General features: G+C 37.2%; 2 protein-coding genes across 2 annotated transcripts in view; one reads left to right on the top strand and one right to left on the bottom strand.

The window, feature by feature from the left end:
- Positions 1–4,758: 4,758 nt before the first annotated feature.
- On the bottom strand, positions 4,759–17,137 carry LOC140160735 (sodium-dependent phosphate transport protein 2C-like). Its single transcript, XM_072184033.1, has 8 exons — positions 16,961–17,137; positions 13,608–14,061; positions 11,807–11,947; positions 10,550–10,684; positions 9,675–9,853; positions 8,699–8,824; positions 8,098–8,203; positions 4,759–6,705 (listed from the first exon to the last, which is right to left on the bottom strand). Exons 1-8 carry the CDS (start codon positions 16,961–16,963, stop codon positions 5,768–5,770), a joined length of 2,082 nt encoding a protein of 693 aa, XP_072040134.1. The 5' UTR covers positions 16,964–17,137; the 3' UTR covers positions 4,759–5,767.
- A 3,396-nt stretch (positions 17,138–20,533) lies between these two features.
- LOC140160734 (kinesin-II 85 kDa subunit-like) overlaps positions 20,534–23,619 on the top strand; it is a 40,292-nt gene continuing 37,206 nt past the window's right edge. Inside the window, exon 1 of the mRNA XM_072184032.1 lies at positions 20,534–20,684. Within this exon, the coding sequence (XP_072040133.1) occupies positions 20,679–20,684 (6 nt within the window). The 5' untranslated portion in view covers positions 20,534–20,678. The remainder of the gene's footprint in view (positions 20,685–23,619) is intronic.

Here is a 23,619-nt window from a genome sequence, read left to right as displayed (position 1 = left end):
AGGACGCATTTCATTATTCATATAGTCAGAGATTCGTATCTTATTATAATTCAGTTTTGCTAAACATCAATGTTTTAGATATAGGCCTATTATCATTATGCTGAAGATGCTGCTGACAGCTCAATAGACTTACTATCACTTGATGGTCTAGATTTCTTCTCATGAGGTCGATTTGTATCAGGATGTAAACATGGTAGAGAAGTGTAACTGTGTTCTCGACGTACAGTTCCTGGGCTTACAACGGCATGTTCAGATGGTAGCGAAACCCTCGTTAAAGGGGACTTCCTTGATGTGGACTGGTCATAAGCTGAGAAGATGCTGGGTAAAGCAGTACACTTCAACTTTTTTTCTTGTTATCGGATCTTTTCTTCTCAAACTGATGCCTGTCAAAATGATTCTGTGTGGAAATTTGAATTCTTTGGATATCAACTTACTATATACAAGAGCGCGTAAATAAATGAGAAATAAATAAACACATACCTAGGCCCTAAATGGGGCTGACACGTTTGTTTTCTGGGTGTGCATATGCCTACTTGACTTACAAGAAATATTAAGAAGACATAAAACTCCATAATTGTGATATTCTCTCATCATGAAAAACGCTGCAAACATTTTTTATTATACCGTAGTCTTTGTAAGGTCTAATTGGAAAATCCTTCCTTTCTTAGTTATTTGAAAGGACTGAAAACTGGGCCTACATCCTCCAATATTTGACAAAGTCATGACATTTAGGGACCGTTCACAAACACTTGTAGGGGGGGCTGATGCGAAACATTTTTATCGCGAACATTTTTCAGCCCCTCCCCTTTACAGACCTCGAAAATTTCAGCCCCCCTTTTGACATGAAAATTATGGGTCAACCCCATAGAAAAGCATATAAACTCAATTTTTCCAGGAAAATTTGTGCTGATTTTTTAGCCCCCCCCCCCCTTAGGAGGCTCCAAAATTTTCAGGGCCCCCTTTTTGCATCAGGCCCCCTAACAAGTGTTTGTGAACGGTCCCTTAGCCCCTTTTCAATGTGTTTTAAACACATCTGTCACTAAATAATGCATCCCCCCCAATTTCAACCACGGATTTACGCCACTGAGTGTTGCACTCTGCACCTGCTGCACCTTTTTCAAATTGAACGCCCCCACAGTTTCAGGTCAAGAACTTGACTTAATTTTTCATTGCACGGCGCGGCGTTCATTCATGCTCCAGAAGTCAAGATTGATTTCACGTTTTTATAAAATCAGGAGGATCTTGGCTTTGATAAAGGTGTCATTTTGGATCATCTAAATGTTTCTGTGATTGACTTAATAGAAGAATCAAGATATTTTATGGAACAGTTGGACTGGGGATCAAATCCATGTGGTGAGTTTCTCTCAGTGATGTACGTAGCCCCGTCATGCCCGTGACTCACATGCTCATGGACTAGTACGGCCACGGCTACGATATACCTTATTTTCTCTTGATTATTAATATTATTATTATGGGCATGGTCTTATTGTACATGTGTAAGCATTCAAAAATGCCAACAGGACATTGATAATGTAGAGTGAATCTGGGAACTTAACATATACATCGATGAACATGCTGCTTTGCTCGTCAATCAATCATTAATTAAGCTTACACAGACCTCACCTAGTTGCCTAGTACAGTGCGAAGTATGCACAACCACTGCACAGACCGGCGATCAGGCCTTGAAATAAGGATTTAGGAACCAGGAGCAATTTCTAGACTTTTTAAACATTTTATTGCCCCATGTCTATATTTTATGTACAAACTGGTAACAGAAGCAGGGGGCATTTTGTCTTTATACGCGGGGTAAATTTGCCCCTGGGCCTAGACCCTAGCTCCTACTCATGTACCGTACTTATTTCAAGCCTTGCCGGCGATGCAATAATTTTGCACATTTTGTGTGTTTTTGTTCTGGAATGCAGTACATTTATTTAATGATAGGCATTACTGCATATAAACTACTAGCTAAATACTTAGTATCTGACACTGGAATTATCATAGAGAAATGCCTTTCATTATTGAGCCTATCGTAACAAAGGTAGGCCTGTTAAATTCTAAAATTATAAATTCATGAATTACATGAACTGATGAACCAATTTACCTGACACAGACGAGAATTCTTGTTAGCAATCCAACTTTTTTTTTCTCTTTTGCACCTCAGCTCCCAGAGTCTCTTTCTTTTTGCATCTTTAGGAAATCTGAACATTTTCATGTTCATTCCTGACTGATTGCTGCAATTTGCAGCACTACAACCTGTCATTTTATTACTTTTCAAACAACGATAGGCCTAAAGCTCCAAATTGATTGATTTGGTTGCTAAGTAGAGATTATAGGTGTGGGCAATAACCAATAGGCCTATTTATGCTAGGCCTAGTCATGGGAGGAATGGGAGGAATAAGAATGCAGGTTGATAAAAACTGGGATAAAAACAAAGCAACCCACGGGAAAGCAACATTTGGAAAACATTTTTAAAATTAAATAAAAAGATATGTTTGACTTCATTTTACTGGTTTGTGATTTTATCTACCTCTTTTGACACACCTAGTACATGTAGGCCTACCCTCCGAATTATTTTTTTCTCACTTGAAGCCCGCACTTTTAATCAATCACATAGGCCTACCTGTTTGAAACCCTAAAACAGCATTTTTCATAAAAAATGCTATTTAATAATCATCATCATCATCATGATACATGTAGTATCAGTCCGCTGCTATAAGCCTAAACATGGTGTTTTGTTCATGTTTTCCAAAAATTTCAAACAGTTTAACGCCCGAATGTCAACTCTGTAGTATAGCAGTTGCAGTTGCCTATGCATGGTTAAAGAAAATTATTAAATAATGTTTCACTAGCTGCGTCCACCATCCGAACGTCATGCAAAATGATCATCTTGTAGGCTTATTCTTTTACACCAATACAGCTAAATAGTTAAGTAAACACGGTACCTTCAGAAGACAAAGCATGTATTGTGTTGAAGTTAAATGGTTAATGAAATATATTAATGTAGGCCTACTAATGAACCATCTGAAAGTCAGAAGAAAGTTATTTCGAAACCATATATATCGTAGGCCTATTAATTTATTTTTAATGTGCATGCATCATCATAATCCGAAAAAAAGGAAGATTAATTAATTTTTAATGTATGTATATTTTGTATTATCCGAAAGACGGGAAGAAAACGATGTTGGAAATCACCTTGTAGTCTTATTCTTTTGCATCAATAGAGCTAAATAGTTCAGGTTCGAATTCATAAAAATAACGGAAATAGACTCATTTTTACCAAATCTGTGGATTTTAAATATGTTACCATGGCAACAGAAGATAGCGAAAATATACGTTTAATTTTATTTTACTGTTGATGGTTAGCTATTATCAACCTTGACACACCTGCAAAGTTTCAGGTTCGAGTTCCTAAAAATAACGGAGTTAGACTAATTTTTTACCAAATCTGTGGATTTTAAATACGTTACCATGGCAACAGAAGATCATGAAAACATGTGTTTCACTTTATTCTACTGTTTATGGTTAGCTTTTATCAACTTTGACACACCCGCAAAGTTTCAGGTTCGAAATCATAAAAATAACGGAGTTATACTAATTTTTTACCAAATCTGTGGATTTTAAACATGTTACCATGGCAACAGAAGATAGCAAAAATATATGTTTCACTTTATTTTACTATATATGGTTTGCTTTATCAACCTTGACACACCTGCAAAGTTTCAGGTTCGAGTTCCTAAAAATAACGAAGTTAGACTAATTTTTACCAAATCTGTGGATTTTAAATACGTTACCATGGCAACAGAAGATCATGAAAACATGTGTTTCACTTTATTCTACTGTTTATGGTTAGCTTTTATCAACTTTGACACACCCGCAAAGTTTCAGGTTTGAAATCATAAAAATAACGGAGTTATACTAATTTTTTACTAAATCTGTGGATTTTAAACATGTTACCATGGCAACAGAAGATAGCAAAAATATATGTTTCACTTTATTTTACTATATATGGTTTGCTTTATCAACCTTGACACACTTGCAAAGTTTCAGGTTCTAATTCATAAAAATAACGGAGTTAGACTAATTTTTTACCAAATCTGTGGATTTTAAACATGTTACCATGGCAACAGAAGATAGCAAGAACATATGTTTCACTTTATTTTACGATATATGGTTAGTCTTTATCAACCTTGATACACCTGCAAAGTTTCAGATTCGAGATCCTAAAAATAACGGAGTTAGACTAAATTTTACCAAATCTGTGGATTTTAAATACGTTACCATGGCAACAGAAGATAGTGAAAATATAAGATTCGCTTTATTTTACTATATATGGTAAGTTTTACCAACCATGACATATCTGCAAAATTTCAGAACCAAGTTCCAAAAAATAACGGAGTTAGACTAATTTAAACCCTTTTCCCCCTTGATTTTCATCAAAATCACAAAAATCATGGTTATTTGACGTTTTAGCTAATATTTTGGTCACGTGACTTGTAAATGAGAATTGGTATGCCCAAATATGGAATCATTATTGTGTTAGCTTTCCAAATATGGGTACATATATGAGTTTCGAGGACGTTTTTTAAAATTACAACCATTTATATGCAAATTGGCAGGATTTTCCCATAGACTTACTGTATAACTTTAGACACAATTTAGACACAAAATGGCGCCCATGTCTCAAATTTGAATACCCCGCCATGTCGCAACTCTCCATATATAGGGACTCTACATTTAATGAACAAAATGTGATTTTAAAAACGGACTCGTGCGAATTTTCAAAACAATTTTCAGAGTATGTAGTATGAACATGTAGAAATATAATCAAGTAGTTGCCCTACCTGCTCGCAGCTGCAAAATCCCAAAAGGGGTTCTTTCCGGGTGAACATACCCGTATGGTCATTTGTGTTAAGTACTCGGGTAAAAGTGTCTCAAAACTGCTCTCAAAAACCGGAAGTTTCAATGACGATAGGGCTTATTGTCTCAGGCAAAGGTCACTTTCTGGACAGCTGGACTGTAAGTTATAAAGCAGATTAAAGACCATTCAATACCCATAAGAATGCTATTGTTCTGAGGTAGATTTTGCAATAACTGATAAAAAATCAACACCATAAAACACAATTTGTATACAAACCTAATCTGTAATAAAATACCTGTTATGTGATTCCTGTTCATAGATCCTTGCTTGGACATCAGTGGCGAAGTTAGGGGTTGTGGTGTCTGGGGAAAAGAATTAAAAGATACAGAATGACGTCCCCCATTCCCGACTCGTAGGCGCCAAAAATGTGCACAAATACCACTAATTTGGTTATAAGTTTCGATCTTTAACCATGATAACGGTCTTATCGATGGGATATAATAGTCCGGGTTTTTTGAGAGACTGTATACATGTAAAGTTTCCCAAAAAATGCTTTATTGGGACTTTTTAGTATTTTACACAATTTTTGCCCATACTCGGTGGAAAACGGGCTCCTTGTCCCTTTTCTTTTCCTTTCCCGGTTTTCTCTTTCATTTTTTTGTCAGAGGGCACTTTTCTCTTTCATTTTTTGTCCGGGGGAACTCTGTATCCTAATTGCCCCGTGCGCCACAACCTTAACCCCTAGCTATGCCACAGACTGCAAAATATAAAGCAGATTGAAGACCATTCAATACCAATAAGATACAATTAATACGTCTCGAGGCAGTTTTGCAATAATTTATAGCTTATACAAAAATATATGTAATATTGCCTCTGATGTGATTCCTGTCCATCATAGTTCTACGAACTTCATCTATATACAACTTTGTACGCAGAATTACTAAACGAACCATTAAATCCTGAGTTTTTGTTACAGTTTTCTTTTTTGACAATTGTTTGGGCATCATCGTCGTTTGACAATGCGTCACATTTTCGGCAGCACATATCGTAGTAAGGAAACCACCGGAAACGCATTATGTTGTCGTACGGTTGCAACGAACGACACCAAATCGGCAAAAAGCTCCAATCGCGTAATTTTAGCGGCAACCATCCAGGCTTCTTTTTCTGCAGCACGTTGATGATTCCAACTGCAATTAACATCAGCACAACTGGTAACAGTAAAAGTAAGGCGTACGGGCTTATCACGGAGAGGCCTATAATTATGGCGGGAAAGATAAAGAACATTGCAACGAGGTAGGCTATGGCAAACCAACGGTAATTTGCCGTAGTGTTACCGAGCTTACGAGCCATCGGCAACGGCCATCGCATGAATGGAATCGGATAAAATATGAGAATGCCGGTGATGTTGAAGAAAAGATGACATATTGCGATTTGCAGCGCGTTTTTCAGTTTACCTCCACTACTTGCAAGTGCGGCGATGAGGCCAGTCGCAGTAGTGCCGATATTTGACCCAAGGGTCAGTGGATACATCCTATCCAAAGTGATAACCCCGACCCCAACTAGAGGGGTCATAGCTGACGTGAAGATTGAACTACTTTGCACGACGAATGTCAGAACTGCGCCAATGAGTATGGCGAAGTAACCGGTGAAGTACGCAGCGTAACCAGGAAAGTCAGCATTCAGGTACTTGTGGACAATTTTGGCGATGCTGCCTTTTAGCAAAGAATGGAGGATCTTGACGATACCAAAGAGACATAGACAAAGGATGATGAGGGAGACGGCTAACATGATGAGCCCTGCACCAGAATCACTCAATTCAGAACGGGCAAACCAATGGTCGTAGTCACCTGTATAAAACACAATTAGAGAAAAGGTGGATACGTTATCAAAAGTGCAGAATTGTCAATGATTGTGCCCAAAACTTCCACTAACCAAGTAATTTAGTTTAACGATACCCGGTGCAGTCTTTGACTCTCGTGAGATCCAAACTTCTACTACTACTGATGATACCTGTCCCAATATTCTATCCTACCCTGCGATCGTTACCTAGTACCTGCTCTCTGACCAAGGCATAGAGGGAGCAAAAAGCTTGACAAAGATTTCCGACATATGATCACAGTTTGAGTCCACGGGTCTTTTTAAAAATCAATTAGGCATACAATAGTATACAAATATTAACTGTCTATGAGTGTAGTGGTCGAAATATAATCACGAGGTGAAAGATGCCGGGGAAAGATGGACTGATCCATTTCACGAGCCGGAACGGCGAGTGGAATGGAACAATAAATCTTTCACTGAGTGGTATATTTCGACCATGCATTACACGAATTTAAGACAGTTAATATTTGTTTTATATCAATCATACATAAATTCTATTTCTTAAAAATACAATTTAAGATAGGGAATACATTTTTTTGATCAACATAACACTATGTTTTGCCGTGACATAATTCACAATTTGCTGTCCACCCAATTACTAAATTGGCGAGTCTGAGAGTCAGCGCACCGCCTGGCGCAGGCGCACTTCAGCACAGCACTATGATGGTAAAAACACGGAGAGGCTGATGGTAAAAATGATAAATGGTAATCAACCAATCATCTGTCTAGAATTTATGTATGAGTGATATAATAGTTGATAACACTTCCAATGGATAGTCCGTCTGACGGCGATGACAGTCTGTCTAGAAGGACTACCATTGGGAGTCACGTTTACCTTACTAATACATCAAGTATATAAAGGTACATCTATCCAGGCTATGCTAGATTTTGACGTATTTTGCGGATTCTAAATCCATTCAGGCATAGACTTTAGTAACAGTTTTTCAAGTCAGATGTGATACCACTTGTCTCTGTTTTCATTACCATAAAACCTCGTCTACAAGCATATATAGCGTTTCTGATGAAAGCTCAATTAATATGAAACAAGCGCGAATATTCCAATACAATAGACATGATAGATTGGTCTTACAATAATACTTGTGTGTATACATGCTTGGATCTGCAATTTATTTGCTCAAACTCCATAATGGCGACTGGATTAATTTAGCATTCATCAGAAGCACTCTATATGCGTGTAGACGAGGTTTTACGGTATTTTGTTCAATTAAAAGCCAGTAGAGCCTTTTCATGTACCTGGAACCTGTCTTTTCGTAAAACCTGATATTGTTTAATAAGGAGTGGTTTCTTGGCCAGGCTGTATACCCCCAAATTCAAACATACAAATTGAATTAAGCACTTACACTCTGGATCCCAGGTACCATTGATCTTCTTGCAGTGTTTCAGAATCCGAGCATCGGCTGTGGAGATTTCCTTTTCGGCAATTTTTGTAATGGCTTTCTTGTCGATCTGAAACAATATTATACAAAAAAGTTTTCAGCATTATAACTAGTGAAAACAAAGTGTGCAGTATTTGAAAAACAAGTCATCGTTTTCGGTGCAAGTATAGAGTTAAAACGCGATGCAGACCAATTGTCAAATGCATGCACACGGCATATATCCGAAAGTGGATCTGCAATGCTCGTCAAAAGTGTTCACTTTAATAGGGTAACGTAAATCATGCAGGTCCCCAATTCCCCACGTTGGGAAATGAGATGGGAGGGTTGATTAATGGAACGGGTTTTCAGCACCTTTAACATGTTAAAAATACAAAGAAAACATAAGGCAGCAATGCATGCGTACATCACGTTTTGCGCATGTGTCGGGGCTTGGATGTTGACTAATCTATTCGTTACCTTCATGAGATGGTTGTGGTGTCCCCCAAGGTACTACATCTAGACCTTCTTTTATTTTTTAACTAAACAGGCTAAAACAGCATGTGGATATTCTACAATGACAACTTACTGCTATGATTCGTTTAGTAAATGGATCAGTGAGCTCTTTGAGGATTGAGACTTCGATATCACGTTCTGGAATGTTGAATCCATTCACGACTGCTTTACTGAGAGCCTCCAAGTAGTGAAACATGACCTGTAGAACATGTTCAAAAGATTATAGGGTAAAACAACTATTATTAAAAAGTCGGAAAACTGTAGCTACAATACTATTAATAAAAAGTATGTAGCCATTGCAGTGATCTATGTTGCTGTGTAATGATGGTATTCTCCTAGTCGGATTGCGTTTTCCATTTGAGAAGACAAAAAATAACAACAAAAGATAATATACAAAAGATTATACTATCAGTGTATTAGGAGCAGAAGGGGGGTGCTTAGCACTGCCGAGGAGCTGAAAGTTACCCTTACCAGCACCTCTTGGTGCTGGGTTTCCATGGGTGCTTCTTTTCCCAATGGGTGCTCTGTTTAGGGTATGGTACGGGACATCAACCCTCATTGGTGGAGTTGCTGAATTGGCATAAATAGATCTGGTTTTTCGTCGTAAAACAAGTTGGGAAAGCCACTGCTCTGCGATGGCACAGATGGACGTCGAGGCCTCATCATGCCTATAATGCGAGGCGAGAGTGGCTCGTCTCTGGAGGTGTACGCCTGTTGCTCAAATACTGATAGATATTCCACTTTAGTTAGAGTGTGTCCCCGGGAGTGTATCAGATCCTTGTAGACGGGCTTGTAGATAAATGGCTCTTTGTGCAGATATGATAGGAGCAGCTTTCGAAGAATATTTAGCATGGGGTTAGATTTAATACGCACCGAAAATGTCATGGAACAAAACTAAGGTGAGCACATCAATATTACGTGTAATTGGTCTCGTGGAGCTGCTGTAACATCATTTTTAGTCTTCTTTATCAGTCGTTTAGTTTAAAACGTGATTGTCATTGCTACATCGTGACTCTATATAAAACCGGGGACCAGTGTACTGCACTCACCTCAATTAGTAAGAGAATAACGACGGACAACCAATTGAACATATCATGTAAAGTAGCCCCAGCAAATGCTCGCCTGAATTCATCGCGGTCTTGGACCTGGCCCATGGCTACGATGGTGTTGGTCACAGAAGTACCGATGTTAGCGCCCATCACGATCGGTATAGCTTGAGGTACTCGAACTAGAACAGAAAAGTTGTATAATATGACATGCCAGAGTTAGTAAAGGAAAACATGTAAAGCTATTTCAGGTTTTGAAATCCCTTTTGGCTTATATTCTAAAAGCTGAAATGCAAAATCATAATAGGTAGGCTATGTGTTGGAAATGGTAGGCCTCTTTCTCTCTGTTCGTGGATCTGGAAAAAGTCTGCTTGGTTGCAGCAGTATGGTGACAACCAGAGGATGATTTAAGGAAGCCCCATCATGCACTGCAAAAGTGTCATCACCAGAGTTTCAACTGCCACTTTACTTTTGAAATTCCATTGAATTCTGTGCAAAAGATGTTGTTCTAAAATTGTGTGTGTGTGTGTCATTATTACTTGGTCGATTTCAGAACAAAAGTGATGTATGCATAAAGGATAATTCACACCTTCTGTAGATAACATAAAATGTGAAATCGACCAGCATTTTAAATGTGTTTTTATTGAAAATATATCTGTCCAAATTCAAATTTAACCATGCACGTGCAGCACGTCTATGCAGTGGGTGTGGTGTCATGTTCACTCACACAGCTATGCTATAACCGCAAGTGGAATGCTGGGTACTGGGTAGTACTTAAATCATCCTCTGGGTGACAACACATGTTGTGCCGATCGAGTTTCACTCAAAATCACACATAGGCGTAACACCGCGTATTAAAATGTTTTAAATTTACTCACTGATATCAGCTGAAACCATGGCAACGACGATGGAAGTTGAGGTACTGGAACTTTGCACTAAGACCGTGACAAGAACGCCTATCATCAGTCCACATATCGGATTGCTGAGAAGGAAATGGTCATTCAATACGTTACCTGAATATAAAAATACAAGAAAATAGAGAAAACAATAACTAGGATAGAATAGTTTGCACCATCTAGGATCTCTCTGTAACATCTCAAGATAAATTGAATTGATTTTGCAGATAGGTTAAACATTTTGAAACTATACTTTGTCTGACTCGTTATGACCAAAGGAATCCTTTGGTGTGGTTGTTGACAAAATCTGAAAAATTTAGAATTTGATCCCTGTTGTATGAAATTTGAAACTTAGCTTATCGTTTACTACGCATGTATGCATCATTCAGTTTCGCTCTATATAATAGAGACATTGATTAGCGGTTGATTTCCGATACAGGGAATATGCCTATGGCACATTCGCTTTGGGCTTTACGTCCTCCACTACTTCTCCCACCAGTCAAAATAAACCAGGGAAATTGCAATCACTTCTGACAAACAATTTCCAATTTTGGCTAACTTTGCAGAGTCCCCTCCCTGTTATCCACGTGCTGCTCCCCTTTCGCCGCCCCGCCTCTGAAAATAATTATCGTGATTTTTGAACACTCCTTACAATTCAAATTAAGCATTTCAATCTTACATAATGTTCAAAAATTACGATAATTATTTTATGGGGTATATGATTAGGAGTATAAGGCCACAAGGCGGCACGACATTTTTCTGGGCGGGGTGGTGGAAGCCCGGGGTGGTAGGAAAACGGCAAGTGGATATTAGGGAGGGGAGTCCGCAAAGTTAGCCAAAAAATGGGAAATTGTTCGTAAAAGTGATCGCAATTTTCCTGGTTTATTATTTTGACTGGGAGATGTAGAGAATTAAGCATAGTACCACAAATATACGTTCCTTAATCCACCTAGGGCGGGGCCGGGTCCTATCTAGAGTAGAAAAGATGCGTAGAAAACTATGGACTTAAGCATTGGACTCCAGGACCGCATTGACTGTCGATGTCGTTTGGAATTTGCAGGACATAGCTCTTCTGGGGCCTTCAAGGAGAGGTCTTTAGAGCATTTTCAATATGGTCAACTTATAAAAAGAGCTAAAAATCACTCTCTTATATATCAGATTTAAGGAGAGCAGTAGAGAGTGATTGCTCTCGCTCTCCTCAAATGGCAGTCCCTGGGACCGGACGTAGTGTAATCTTACCTGCCGCTGCGCCTCCCAATAGTCTGAAAGCTGAGCTGAGAAAATCCAGGGAACAGACAAAGATATAAAGCAAGCCAAGGAAAAAGCAAACACGGATGAAAATCCACAACACCGTCCATATCTTCTCCTTGCATGTCTTATCTGGAATGACAGGGAGAAACCATATAATATGCTTGAGTTTGCGAAGTTGTCAGCGAAGTGAAACAGTTCGGGCCAATATCTAGAATTAGGTATGTCTATATCAAATTGGACTTCAATTGGACTTCAGATATTGTGGAATATAGGATATTATATAGTAAATAGTTTCATTATGTATAGAAGTTATAACTATAGTCAGTAGCGCACAGTGTCATCGCCCCGATATCATGGCAGAAATCGCCATGGTAGGTTGAATCCACAGCCAAGCATGGCCATTTTGTTCCGACCTGTTTAATAGTTTTGAGACGCATGAGCCGAGGGACATCCGACTAAGGCTACTGACAATAGCCTGGTATCTGACCTCTGTGTGTGAGTGAGCATGTATACGCCATGAGGTCATCTGCTTTTTAGACTGCCTCCACGATTGAGTGCAGCTAGCCTACGCTGCGCTATATAGTTCGGCACATATAAAATCAGAATTTTTGTCAATTTTTGAGCTCAATACGCACGCTTCTTTCTCAATACGCAAGCTAACGACTATCATATTCTCTCAACACATATGTTCAAGTGCAAGGAAAAAATATGGCTTCTTTAGAATAAAAAAATTACGGGAGATATTCATCATTTTCTACCCCGGTATCCAAAGATTTATCGTCTGAATATCAAATCGTGCATAGCACATTCAAGTGTATCGATCCCGTGTATTCATTTAAGTGTCTATGCTGTAAAATGTAATTATTAACCAGGCGATGTCGGTGTGTAGCGTAGCCAGGGGGAAAGGGGACGAACATTACTAAACTTTGTCAAAAGGCCTAAAATTGTAAATATTTCCGGCGGACAACATAACACGCGTGGGGGAGGGGGTAGTATGAGGGGGGGTGCGAGAGAAAGGTGTTCCGCCAGTGAACGTACGCCAAGAGTTCGGATCACCTTTTCCATCGAAGGTCTATGATCTGATCATGCTATGCCATTTGATCACCATGTGAACATATCAACAATAGGGAAATTAAAATGGTGACAATTACTTATTAAAAATATAGTCACTTTTTCACGTAATTTATTTACTTTTAATAATTTCCACTGCACAAAAGGTTATAAACAGCTGAGACGAGGATAAACAGCAGAAAAGATGTAGATCTATATTGTAGGCCTTTTAATAACTCCTTTTAATGCAAAAGGTTTTTGCCACTTTGCCGGCAAAAATGTCAAAAACTGGTAAAAACGCACATATAGTCACTCAAATATTAAAAAGTGACACAGAAAGCTCATAAACAGTATAACACACAACTTTTAATGAATCATTCAACACATTTTTGTTTAATCAAGTCCTTAAAATGAAAAAGTTTTGAATTTGATACATGCCACTTTTCGATTAATTGCATGCCTTTCGAAAATGCATGCCTTTAATGTCTTAATATATTACTTATAATTACAAAATCTGGCCTTATTACACTCGGGAACTTATTTTTGTAACTTAATGAAATGAAAAAACTGAACTATAAATCACTTTTAGTTTTTGCCATTTTTGCCGGCAAAAACTGTTTTTGCCAAGTGGTTAAAACCGCGGATAAAACCGCGGGTTTTTCCACCTGCGGCAAAAACCTGCGAACCCTGTCTATGTAGTCCCAACAGTAGAAAAATTTATTCTTAATATTGTTCTTACCATCCCAGAGTGTTATATCTGTTTTAAAATCTTCGATAATCCATGGATTGTTGTCTCCTTTTTGTTTTTCGCTCCCTTGTTTCCCTTTGTCGCTATGCTCTTTTTCCATTTCGTTTTTCTTAGATTTAACTGGTTCTCTCATTTCGAATTGTTCATTAATTGTTAAACAAAAGACTGTGCTGTGTTTCCTTTGCAATCCGCCATTAGAAACATGGCCATTAGAAACATGACCATTAGAAACATGACCATTAGAAACATGGCCATTAGAAACACTCCCGTGGCCATTAGAAACATGGCTATTAGAAATATGTTCATTGGAATCATGACCATTCGATGTATATTCATCATTCAATATATATTCATCATGAGAATAGCTAGCGTTGGTTTCGCCATGACGTTGTATATGGTCATTACTTCTACTAATCATGCGAATCGGAACGTCATCATCAAGAGCCTGCAAATGGAGAATAAAGATGCATCTATTACAGTGAATCTCAAAATTTGATGAATATGATGTGCCTCTGAACTTTGAATTCAGCCTCATATTACGAGTTTGTTTGCAGAGTGCCCCCCCGACAAAAAAATGAAAGAAAAGTGCCCCTCTGACAAAAAATGAAAGAAAATCAGGAGGGCAAAGGAAAAGAAAAAAGGCAAGGAGCCCCTTTTCTAGCAAAATTCAGGGCCAAAATAGTGTAAAATACGAAATTTTTCCGCGCTACGCGCCCACATTGTAACAATAAAGCCCTTTTTTTAGCCGGATAATGGGCGAAAAGAGTGTAACATACAATTTTTTTCGCGCTACGCGGGCACATCATCCCAAGAAGGCCCTTTTCGGGAAGCTCGAAGACATACAGTCTCTATGTATTGTATGATGCAACTGCAATTTTTTCGTCTGTGCCCCCAAAATGATATTTTGCCCCGGCCCCCGACCAAGAAAGCTGGCTACGCCCTGGTTTTCCCCGTATGTAGAGAGTAAATGGGTTAATATTATTCAGGCCTCCATGAAATTTACTACTATAGTCCTTCCATGTTTTTCCGTAGTATCAATTTTTAGGTTAGGTAGAATGTCTCCGATCAATTGCAAAGAATATAAAGGAATGGTGCAGGCGGTTCACACATGATAATTCGATGTCAAATATTGGTAGGCCTATATAACAAGTGTATTATTTACTTTCTAACTTGAAGCGTTTCTATTTTCAATCAATTTAAACAACAAACAAGTTCTATTTAACAAAATGTTTGGTGACGTAAAGTTGATAATATATTTCCATCAGACACTCAAATATAACTGATTTTTCGTCGACAAAAATTTCGTCGAAAAAAAATTTAACATATTGAATAAGGAGAGTTATTCTCCTTTTTCAATTTGTTTCATTTTTTTTCAGTATTTATAGGCTACTTCTTGCATCGACTACTCAGTATTCATATAAGCGACATCGAATGTATGGAGCATGAATAGACTCCTTCCTGTTCCAACAGTCGGAGTCTTACGTAACACCCGGGACGAATATAACAGAACTTACTTTTTAGCCTTGACGCATATCCGTATCGGGATCCGCATTGAGACGCCAAAAATAAACATTTTCAATTATTTTCACCCCAGAGAGGGGGGGGGGGCACTCACATAAATGGTCTGTACGCATGCGTGACCAAAAAAACAAGGAAAAGGGGTTGTTTTTTTAGGCAAGGCAAGTTACGCGAGTGACGCATTTAGGGTCTAAAAAACACTGATTTTCAAGAATAAGGGTAGTTTTCAGAAACTGAACGACTTGTTTGGAGCTGTTTGGGTTTTTTCACTAAGTACGGTACTTAAGATTTTCACTCCAATAAGCACCTACTATTTCGCTATATAGTAATATGCGTATGCTAATTATGTTTGTGGGTGGCTGATATTGTGATGATTGCTAAAAATGTAAAAACATGCGCAATTTGGTTTTTAATTATTGATTAATTACTAATTATTGTTGTTTTAGCTAATATCTTTTGATGTAATATATCGAACTGACACAAGATTTAGATTTGGTACCATCTGAAAGACAAAAAATAGCTTCAAAATCAGGCTCAAATCAAAACAGACCTCGTGTATTTGAATTTATCACACATGTGTTTTGGATTTTATTTCAAAACTGATCTCCAATATTTTAAGAATGAACATTAAGGGCTGGGGTATGAACGTTTGGACAGTATTTATTTTGGGACATTAGAGCACATCAGACATATCGAATTGCATTCTGAATACGAAGAATGTCATTCTGATATCAAATAATTTTGATTTTTTTGAAATTCGCAATTTAATACACATTTTATGGCAAATCATTAAAATTGATATTTTTGATATTTAACAGTACTTGAAGTAAACTTTATAAATCTGATGATTTATACTTAAAGTGTATGTAGGTGGGATGAAAAGCCGACGATCAATTGAAAATTTTGACCTTTCGTATTGAAGATATGGATTTTTTTCCCAAAACACACAAAAAAAATTAGGTCTTTTTGGGGAAAAAATCCATATCTTCAATATGAAAGGTCAAAATTTTCAATTGACCGTCGGCTTTTTCCTCCTGCTACATACACTTTAAGAATATGTCATTAGATTTATATAATTTACTTCGAGGACTGTTATATATCAAAATTTGAAAAATATCAAATTTTATAATTTGTCATAAAATTTGTATTATATTGTGATTTTCAAAAATGATAATTATTTGATATCAGAAAGACATGCTTCGTATTCAGAATGCAATTCGATAGGTCTGAGGTGCTCTCATGTCCCAAAAAAAATACTGTCGAAACGCAATAAACGCTCATTTTAGATCCCTTAACAGGTTATGCCTAATAAAACCAATCTTTGTAAAACCAAAAATTTCTTTAGCCAAGAAAATGGTTCTTTGTAGAATCTTAAGCTTGAGGAACCTTTAAGAAACCATTCAGAAAGAACCCTTAAGGTTCTTAGTAGAACAGATAAAACAGGTTCTTCAGCCAAGAAAATGATTTTTAGAACCAAAGAGGGTTAACACTCCTTTTCACTTTTGTTATGAGTCCCTGAATTAGTGAATTAGAAAGTTCCTTGAGGTCTATTTAAATAATTAGGCCTAAGGTTCTTTATAGAACTTTTCAAGGTTCTTTATAGAACTTAAACATGGCCTATGCGGGACAAAAAACAAACAAATCAGGGTTCTAAATTGCCCCTTTTTTTTATAAGAATGTAGCATGGCTTTCACAAACTATAATATGCGCGGGTTTTCGCGTGTTTTAGAGGGGTTTTTTTTATCAAGAATCGGCTTCACAAAGATCATGCAAGGATACAGAAATGAAATCTCGGAATGAAAAAAATGATGAATAATATCACTTACCATTATTGCCACCGCAGTCTTAATTCGTGTAGGCAGAGAAAATGAGAAAAGAATCGGCCTTTGTGGTATTCAATCCAACAACATGAACAGATAAAAGCAAAGTATTATCTTCAGTAGATAGCAGAAATAAATTCAAACAATCTTGCAAACAGAGGGACACACATGTCGGTCCAGGTGACACAAATTCACACAATCATGTGAAAAGAGGAAAAATGTGATTACCTATGCATATTAGGCCTATGCAGCGCTGCAGGTCTAGTCATTTTTCCGCATGGTTGTTTGACAATTGTTTGCGATGTATCGATTGAATAGGCATTATATTGTTATTTAAAAAGTGCCAGACTTGCATAATGTCCACGTGGATAGCATGAGTATTGCATGACAGCGACAGGGAAGTTTCCTGGTTCAGTAAAAGCGAAAACACCGTCAGGAGATTCACTCACCAAAGTTCCGATATCAAAACGAATAAATGACATGATGGAAGCCATGTATAGGTAGGCTACGTGGGGATGTGGTATATGATATTAAAAGGGCATGCATTTCGTGATCCGCAGCATCATCCCCCCCCCCCACTTTTCTCAAAAAAAGTTGAGATTTTTATATCACCGGGAAACCTCTGGCTACATAAGGCCGTATAAAATTAATGTTTTGGTTCTCGTCCCCTCCCTCCTCATTTTCTGGGATTTGTCAGATTTTTTTTTTTTTTATAGATTTTTCAATTATTTTAGACTTTGGAATGATTTATGAATTTTTCATACATATAAATAAGTTTATTAGAGAACAAGGACCACTTCCAAGTCTTTTTGTGGTACTCTAGGGGGTTTATCCCTCAGAATCTAACATTTGAAAAAAAAAGTGCCTCATCGTTTCCACAAGCACTGTTGGAAAAGACCGAAAACTACTGACAATGATGATTTTACATTGAAAAACAAATACAAACAAAAAACACCTCCCTCCCTAATCAATTCATGAAAATCCTCTGGACGAGAACCAAAATATTAATTTTATATGGCCTAATGTGCATGCATTATTGTTATTTCACTCCAGAAAATTGATTTCAATTCTATTCAAATTCAATTCTTTCTACACCTGGAGTCTTGCTATTCAATTCCAATTCAATCAACCTTGCTTTAGCATTAATTCAATTCGATTCCAATTCAATTTTTCAATTTCAAAATCATTTCATTTCAATTCCAATCCAATGCAGTGAAATTAACAGCTAATCAATTTCAATTCAATTCTGAGCATTCATTTCAATTCCAATTCAATTCCAATTCCAATACAGTTGCAGTTTGTGTCAATTGACCAAAGGCACACTGCAAAAACTGTGTCTAGAGATTGAACACTTTTTTATCCTAGATTTGTAAACACATGTAAAATCTAAAACTTCAAAACATCAAGTGTTTAATATCTAAACACAAGGCATCAAATTACTAAATATCTAGACACTGTTTTTGCAGTGCATGTTTTAAATTTTACTACCAATTTTTATAACACTTTAGTCAGCAACACAAAGTCAAAATCAAGTACACTGCTTGTCACAAAAGTATTTCAACAGAAGATACTTCATTGTTATGTTAACTCACTTTTCACATTCAAATAATGCGAGTGATGATCATTGACCTCTGGGTCCTATTTTATGAAATTTTGAAACTTCTTAGTTCTTAGGTGACTGACTTCCTAATATTTGTCTTAGCTTCTTGTTCACCATGCACATTATTTTCTAAACTAAATGTGCGTACGATCGATAATGGGACTCTGTCCCCACACTGACCTCAAGGATGTCAAAAATCAAGGTTTTGATACTATTAGATAGTCCCTACTTGTCTCCTGCTCCTCCTAAGATTTACACCCAAAATCCTTGTACTTTTGAAAAAGTGTGAAAAAAAGCTGTCAAAGATATAAGCATTTTCTTTGATGGTTTTCTCAAAATTTGTTCAAATGTACTTTGACTTTTGAGCATGAAAATTAGGATCTTGAGAAAAATAGGGGCTTTATGATTAGTGCCAAAAGTTTGAGATCTTTGGCAAGTTGGGGGGGTCTCATACTCGCATTATTAATCATCATGATCATATCAAGCAATTTAAAACATTGGAAATGCTAAGAATCAATTGGCATCATATTAGAAGAGTGTCTTTATGAACATATAACCATAGAGACAGTAGATATTCTTCTAAAGAAAGATTAAGAAGAACTCCAAAAAAGTCTCAAAAAGTTTACCTGTGTATGAGAAATGATATCATACTTTTAATTTTCTTCAATATGTGTATTTTATGCTATCATTTTTAAATGAAAGCTTTCCAGAATACTTAGTTGCAATATGTTTTGCAACACTATTGATGCTAAATTTTTAATGTATGTCTCTTGTGTGAATAGACCTGGAAGTGTGTCAGAATTCAGAATGGGGAAGGGCACTTTTTACAGGTGGAATGATCTTGAATCACAGACATCTGCTTGTGAATTGAAATGCTGAATTGAAATCAAAGCTGAATTTCATTTCAATTCCACTTCATTCTTCATCACTCAACATGATTTCAATTCCAATCTAATTCAATTCTTCATTGCTCACGATCATTTCAATTCCAATCCAATTCAATTCATGCCCAAGCCCACTCATTTCAATTCCAATGCATTGAAATGAAAATCGCCCAAAATTCATTTCAATTCAATTCGATTTCAATGCATTGAATTAACATTAGCATGCATGTACAAAATATTTCTTGCAGATATACTAGATTTAGTCGTTTAGCAAAAGTGAAATTTGAATTTCGTTCTGGTATACCAGAACGAAAGTACAACACATTGTCAGCAGTAATACACATAGGCCTAATTAATCATGCACGACTCCGAATCAACTGAAATTTTGGGAATAAGCTTTTTTCGTTGATATCTACTGGAAAATGTCATAAATACTATATAAGAGGATGCTGTAGATCACGAAATACTCCTTTAAATGACTAGTTGTTGCTTCGCGAAAACGTTAAAATGGTAAAAATATGGACTTCCAAAGGGCTTCCAAATGCAGAAATTTCTTTCTTTCTTTCTTTCTTTCTTTCTTTCTTTCTTTCTTTCTTTCTTTCTTTCTTTCTTTCTTTCTTTCTTTTTCTTTCTTTCTTTCTTTCTTTCTTTCTTTCTTTCTTTCTTTCTTTCTTTCTTTTCTTTCTTTCTTTCTTTCTTTCTTTCTTTCTTTCTTTCTTTCTTTCTTTCTCTCTTTCTTTCTTTCTCTCTTTCTTTCTTTCTCTCTTTCTTTCTCTCTTTCTTTCTTTCTTTCTTTCTTTCTTTCTTTCTTTCTTTCTTTCTTTCTTTCTTTCTTTCTTTCTTTCTTTCTTTCTTTCTTTCTTTCTTTCTTTCTTTCTTTCTTTCTTTCTTTCTTTCTTTCTTTTTTTTTCTTTCTTTCTTTCTTTCTTTTTTTTTCTTTCTTTCTTTCTTTCATTCTTTCTTTGATTGATTTGAGTTGACCCCAATTGGTTTTTAACATGTTAAAGGGAATTTTAATTTCATGTCACGCTTGTGCTTGTCCACAAATTATGTGACAGTTTGCTGACTACAGCGCCTGCGCAGTGAGGAAAAAATTCCAGTGGTTTTTTTTACAGCGTAACAGAACGCAACTCTGCTGTCATGAAATAGAGATTTTAATAATCATTTCAAGGGTAAAAATGTTGTTAACAGAGCTAATATCGTACTTTGAAACCTAGAAGAGTCTAAGTTTTAAGTCAAGATGCCGGTAAGTGAAGTTTAATGACCTAAAATTACGTCTTTGCTACTTAAACATTTTGACAATTCTGTGCCATGTCTTCCGAATTCTGCACTACTACAGTTTTGGCAGACGTCTACGTCTACGTCTACGTCTACGTCTACGTAAAATACTAGGCAGAACCCATAAGTCAGGGTGTAGAGCCAAGGGTGAGGTCTATGCTCATGTGCGGTGCATTGACCAGATGTGCAGGCAGTGCTATGTACAAGATGACAATCATCGTGCAAGTAAAAAAGGGTGGCCGCTTAGTTTATGCTGGCTGTTACTGCTCCCCGGAAGACCCCCAGAGAAGAACCCGCCCGGAGAAGAACGGTATTTTAGGGGTGGTGCAATAATTATGTGTACACCGGGGTGGTGAATTATAGGGAGGGGCAAAGATTTGTTGGCAGGCCAAATTTAGGGGGGGGGGGCAAGCATTTAATTTTCATTGATTTTTGGCAGGTCGAAAAAAAAAAGGGGGGTGGTCAAGTGTAGCGAAATTTGACCGGCGCTGGAGGGTGACAGATTCTGCGAGATTTCAGCATAGGCCTAATTGAAGACCGGTGAGTGAAGCCCGGTGAACGTCGATGGAGGAATGAATGCCGTCGGAGCTGAATATGAGAGTCCATAGGTAGATATGGGACTCTGTTTCTAATCAATAATAAATGCTGATTTCTTTGTGGATCTGATAGCGGTACCTTCAGTAACTTGTCTACAAATAGCTGTTAAATGGATATATTTTGTGCTTACTTGCCGTGTACCCGCCACCTGTTTATTTACCTCCGCATATGGCGTCAAAACCAGCACAAACCTGCAGTGAGCAAATCAGCTGATCGCCGATTCTGCAGAAACATCAGGAGCAGCCGACAAGGTGACCCCAGGTGTGTGACCTGCTGCCTCGTACTCATTATTGCTAATGTCATATTATTATTTGTGTAGTCTAAGACCTTTTTTTTTTTTTTTTCATGTTTTATAAATTACAAATGTTCCTTAAGGATTTTCCTAATCCCTTCCACACGACAAAATCCTTTTTAAGATTGTACATTCCTGGTGGGAATATCGCGCGACATGTTGAGGTTAAGGTCAGAGGTCAAAAACGTGAGAAAGAAAATGCGGAGATAAACAATGCAACGAGTGGGTTTTTAAATGAGATTTCGATATGGACATGACACCGTAAATCCACCGTTTGATTTATATTTTGAACATTGGAAGTTTTCCAAAGGCAAGTAATCTATCACCCTGAACATGTACATGCGCTGTCAGGACAAGCTGGCATCGCTATGAGGGTGATTTTTGACCATGCATTGGCCATTGTGACTGTCAAGTCTAAAGACACGATCACACGTTGTGTTTAGATGGATTATGCACAATCAGCATAATATATTATACCGAAGCCAGTTATGATACCAATCTCTATAGTACATGTAGCTACCAGGGAACCCGGCCAAGGCTTCAATCTCTATATTAGCTACCAGGGAACCCGGCCAAGGCTTCAATCTCTATAGCTACCAGGGAACCAGGCCCAGGCTTCGTGGGATGTGTGCGTCAATATTTCATGTGGTCTAAATCATGTGAATAATTTTAAATTTGTGATAATAAGAACTCATACCGTGGGGAAACCGGACAGTAACCTATGTCCCAAAAATGACAAAAATATTGTACCGTTATTCATTACTGCCCTGAGGTAAAACTTCCGTCAGACTCCATACGCGTGACTACGATGGTTCGATTCCCATTTCGCATTAAATTAATGATTAATTCATAAAAATTGCGCTGACCTCACATAGAACTCACACCATTGGTTGACTCACATTATTTTGGTTTATAATTATTGCTGAAATTTCCACCATCCAAATTATGCATTGTGTGGATTTATGATGAAAGGTGGCCACCGCAAAAGTGTGTTTGTACTAGTAATATTTATTGTGTAAAATTGTATAAGGTTAAAAGAATGTGTCATAACCACCTTAAGCTTTAAAAATCAGAGTGTGTATTTGTTTACAAACGTAAGCAACTTTCGTGTTACAGGAACATGAAAGGTTATTTTTTTATACTGGTGCATTAATTTTACAGGTGCTTTGAACTTTTCCGGTGTATGTTTTTATTAGGCCAAATCTGATCATTCGCATACAGGTTTATCTAAATTATTCAATTCAATCATGTTCAAAGTCCAGTAGTGTGCACCGATCCATGATCTTTCATTGAAAGGTTTTTGCCTGACCATTAATTGACATTTTGATTTGAAGCGTGCCATTATAGATCCAAAATTCTATTTTCTTGTGGCTTATATTCCAACCTTTACGGTATTTTGTCAATTGACCAAATTTGCCTTACTTTGTGTAAAAAAGAGGTCTTCCAAATATTTGTAAATTAATGTGATTTAAAGGCAGCTTCATATTTTAAGTAATCATCATAACAGTTTCTATGCACCCGAGTCATGTTTACTGACCCCAGTAATTGTGTGTGCAAACTGTATCTCTTTTATTAAGCCAGCGTGGTGCTACCAGTTTGCCCTATTTTTTTTATGCTGATGTGATCTGAAACCAAGAGTGTTTAAGGTTTGCCACCTAATTATGTGTGCTTAAGATTTATATTAAAGTTACTAAGTAAGTACCGAGTATGTACCGAGTAGGTATGTAAAGTGAGTAAAAAGTATTGTAAGTGAGTAAGTTATTCCTGCTGGGTATTTTTATGGTATTATTAAGGTGGCAGACTCAGGTAAATTTTTTTAAGGTAGCCAACTCAGACATTATCCTGCTTAAGGTGGTTATGTGGTTTATTTTCAATGTTGTTATTTATATAAAAGAATGACCTGCTTTTAAATTCTTCTCTCATGCTCCGCATGGTGTATTATTTTAGCCTAAATTGGTTTTAAATAACCAGCCCACGCGCTGACCGCTCGGATCCCCATTCTTTTACACAAGCT

The sequence above is a fragment of the Amphiura filiformis genome, chromosome 9, assembly GCF_039555335.1.
Source record: "Amphiura filiformis chromosome 9, Afil_fr2py, whole genome shotgun sequence".
In the NCBI taxonomy this organism is placed as follows: domain Eukaryota; kingdom Metazoa; phylum Echinodermata; class Ophiuroidea; order Amphilepidida; family Amphiuridae; genus Amphiura; species Amphiura filiformis.
Note: the sequence above shows the minus strand (reverse complement) of the source record. Positions and strands in the feature narration are given on the sequence as shown.

Coding starts and splice junctions, on each gene's coding strand:
- LOC140160735 (XM_072184033.1), bottom strand. Junction 8,204..8,698: donor TTACTAAACGAATCATAGCA/GTAAGTTGTCAT, acceptor ATATTGTTTCAG/ATCGACAAGAAAGCCATTAC. Junction 6,706..8,097: donor TGGTACCTGGGATCCAGAGT/GTAAGTGCTTAA, acceptor TGTTTTATACAG/GTGACTACGACCATTGGTTT.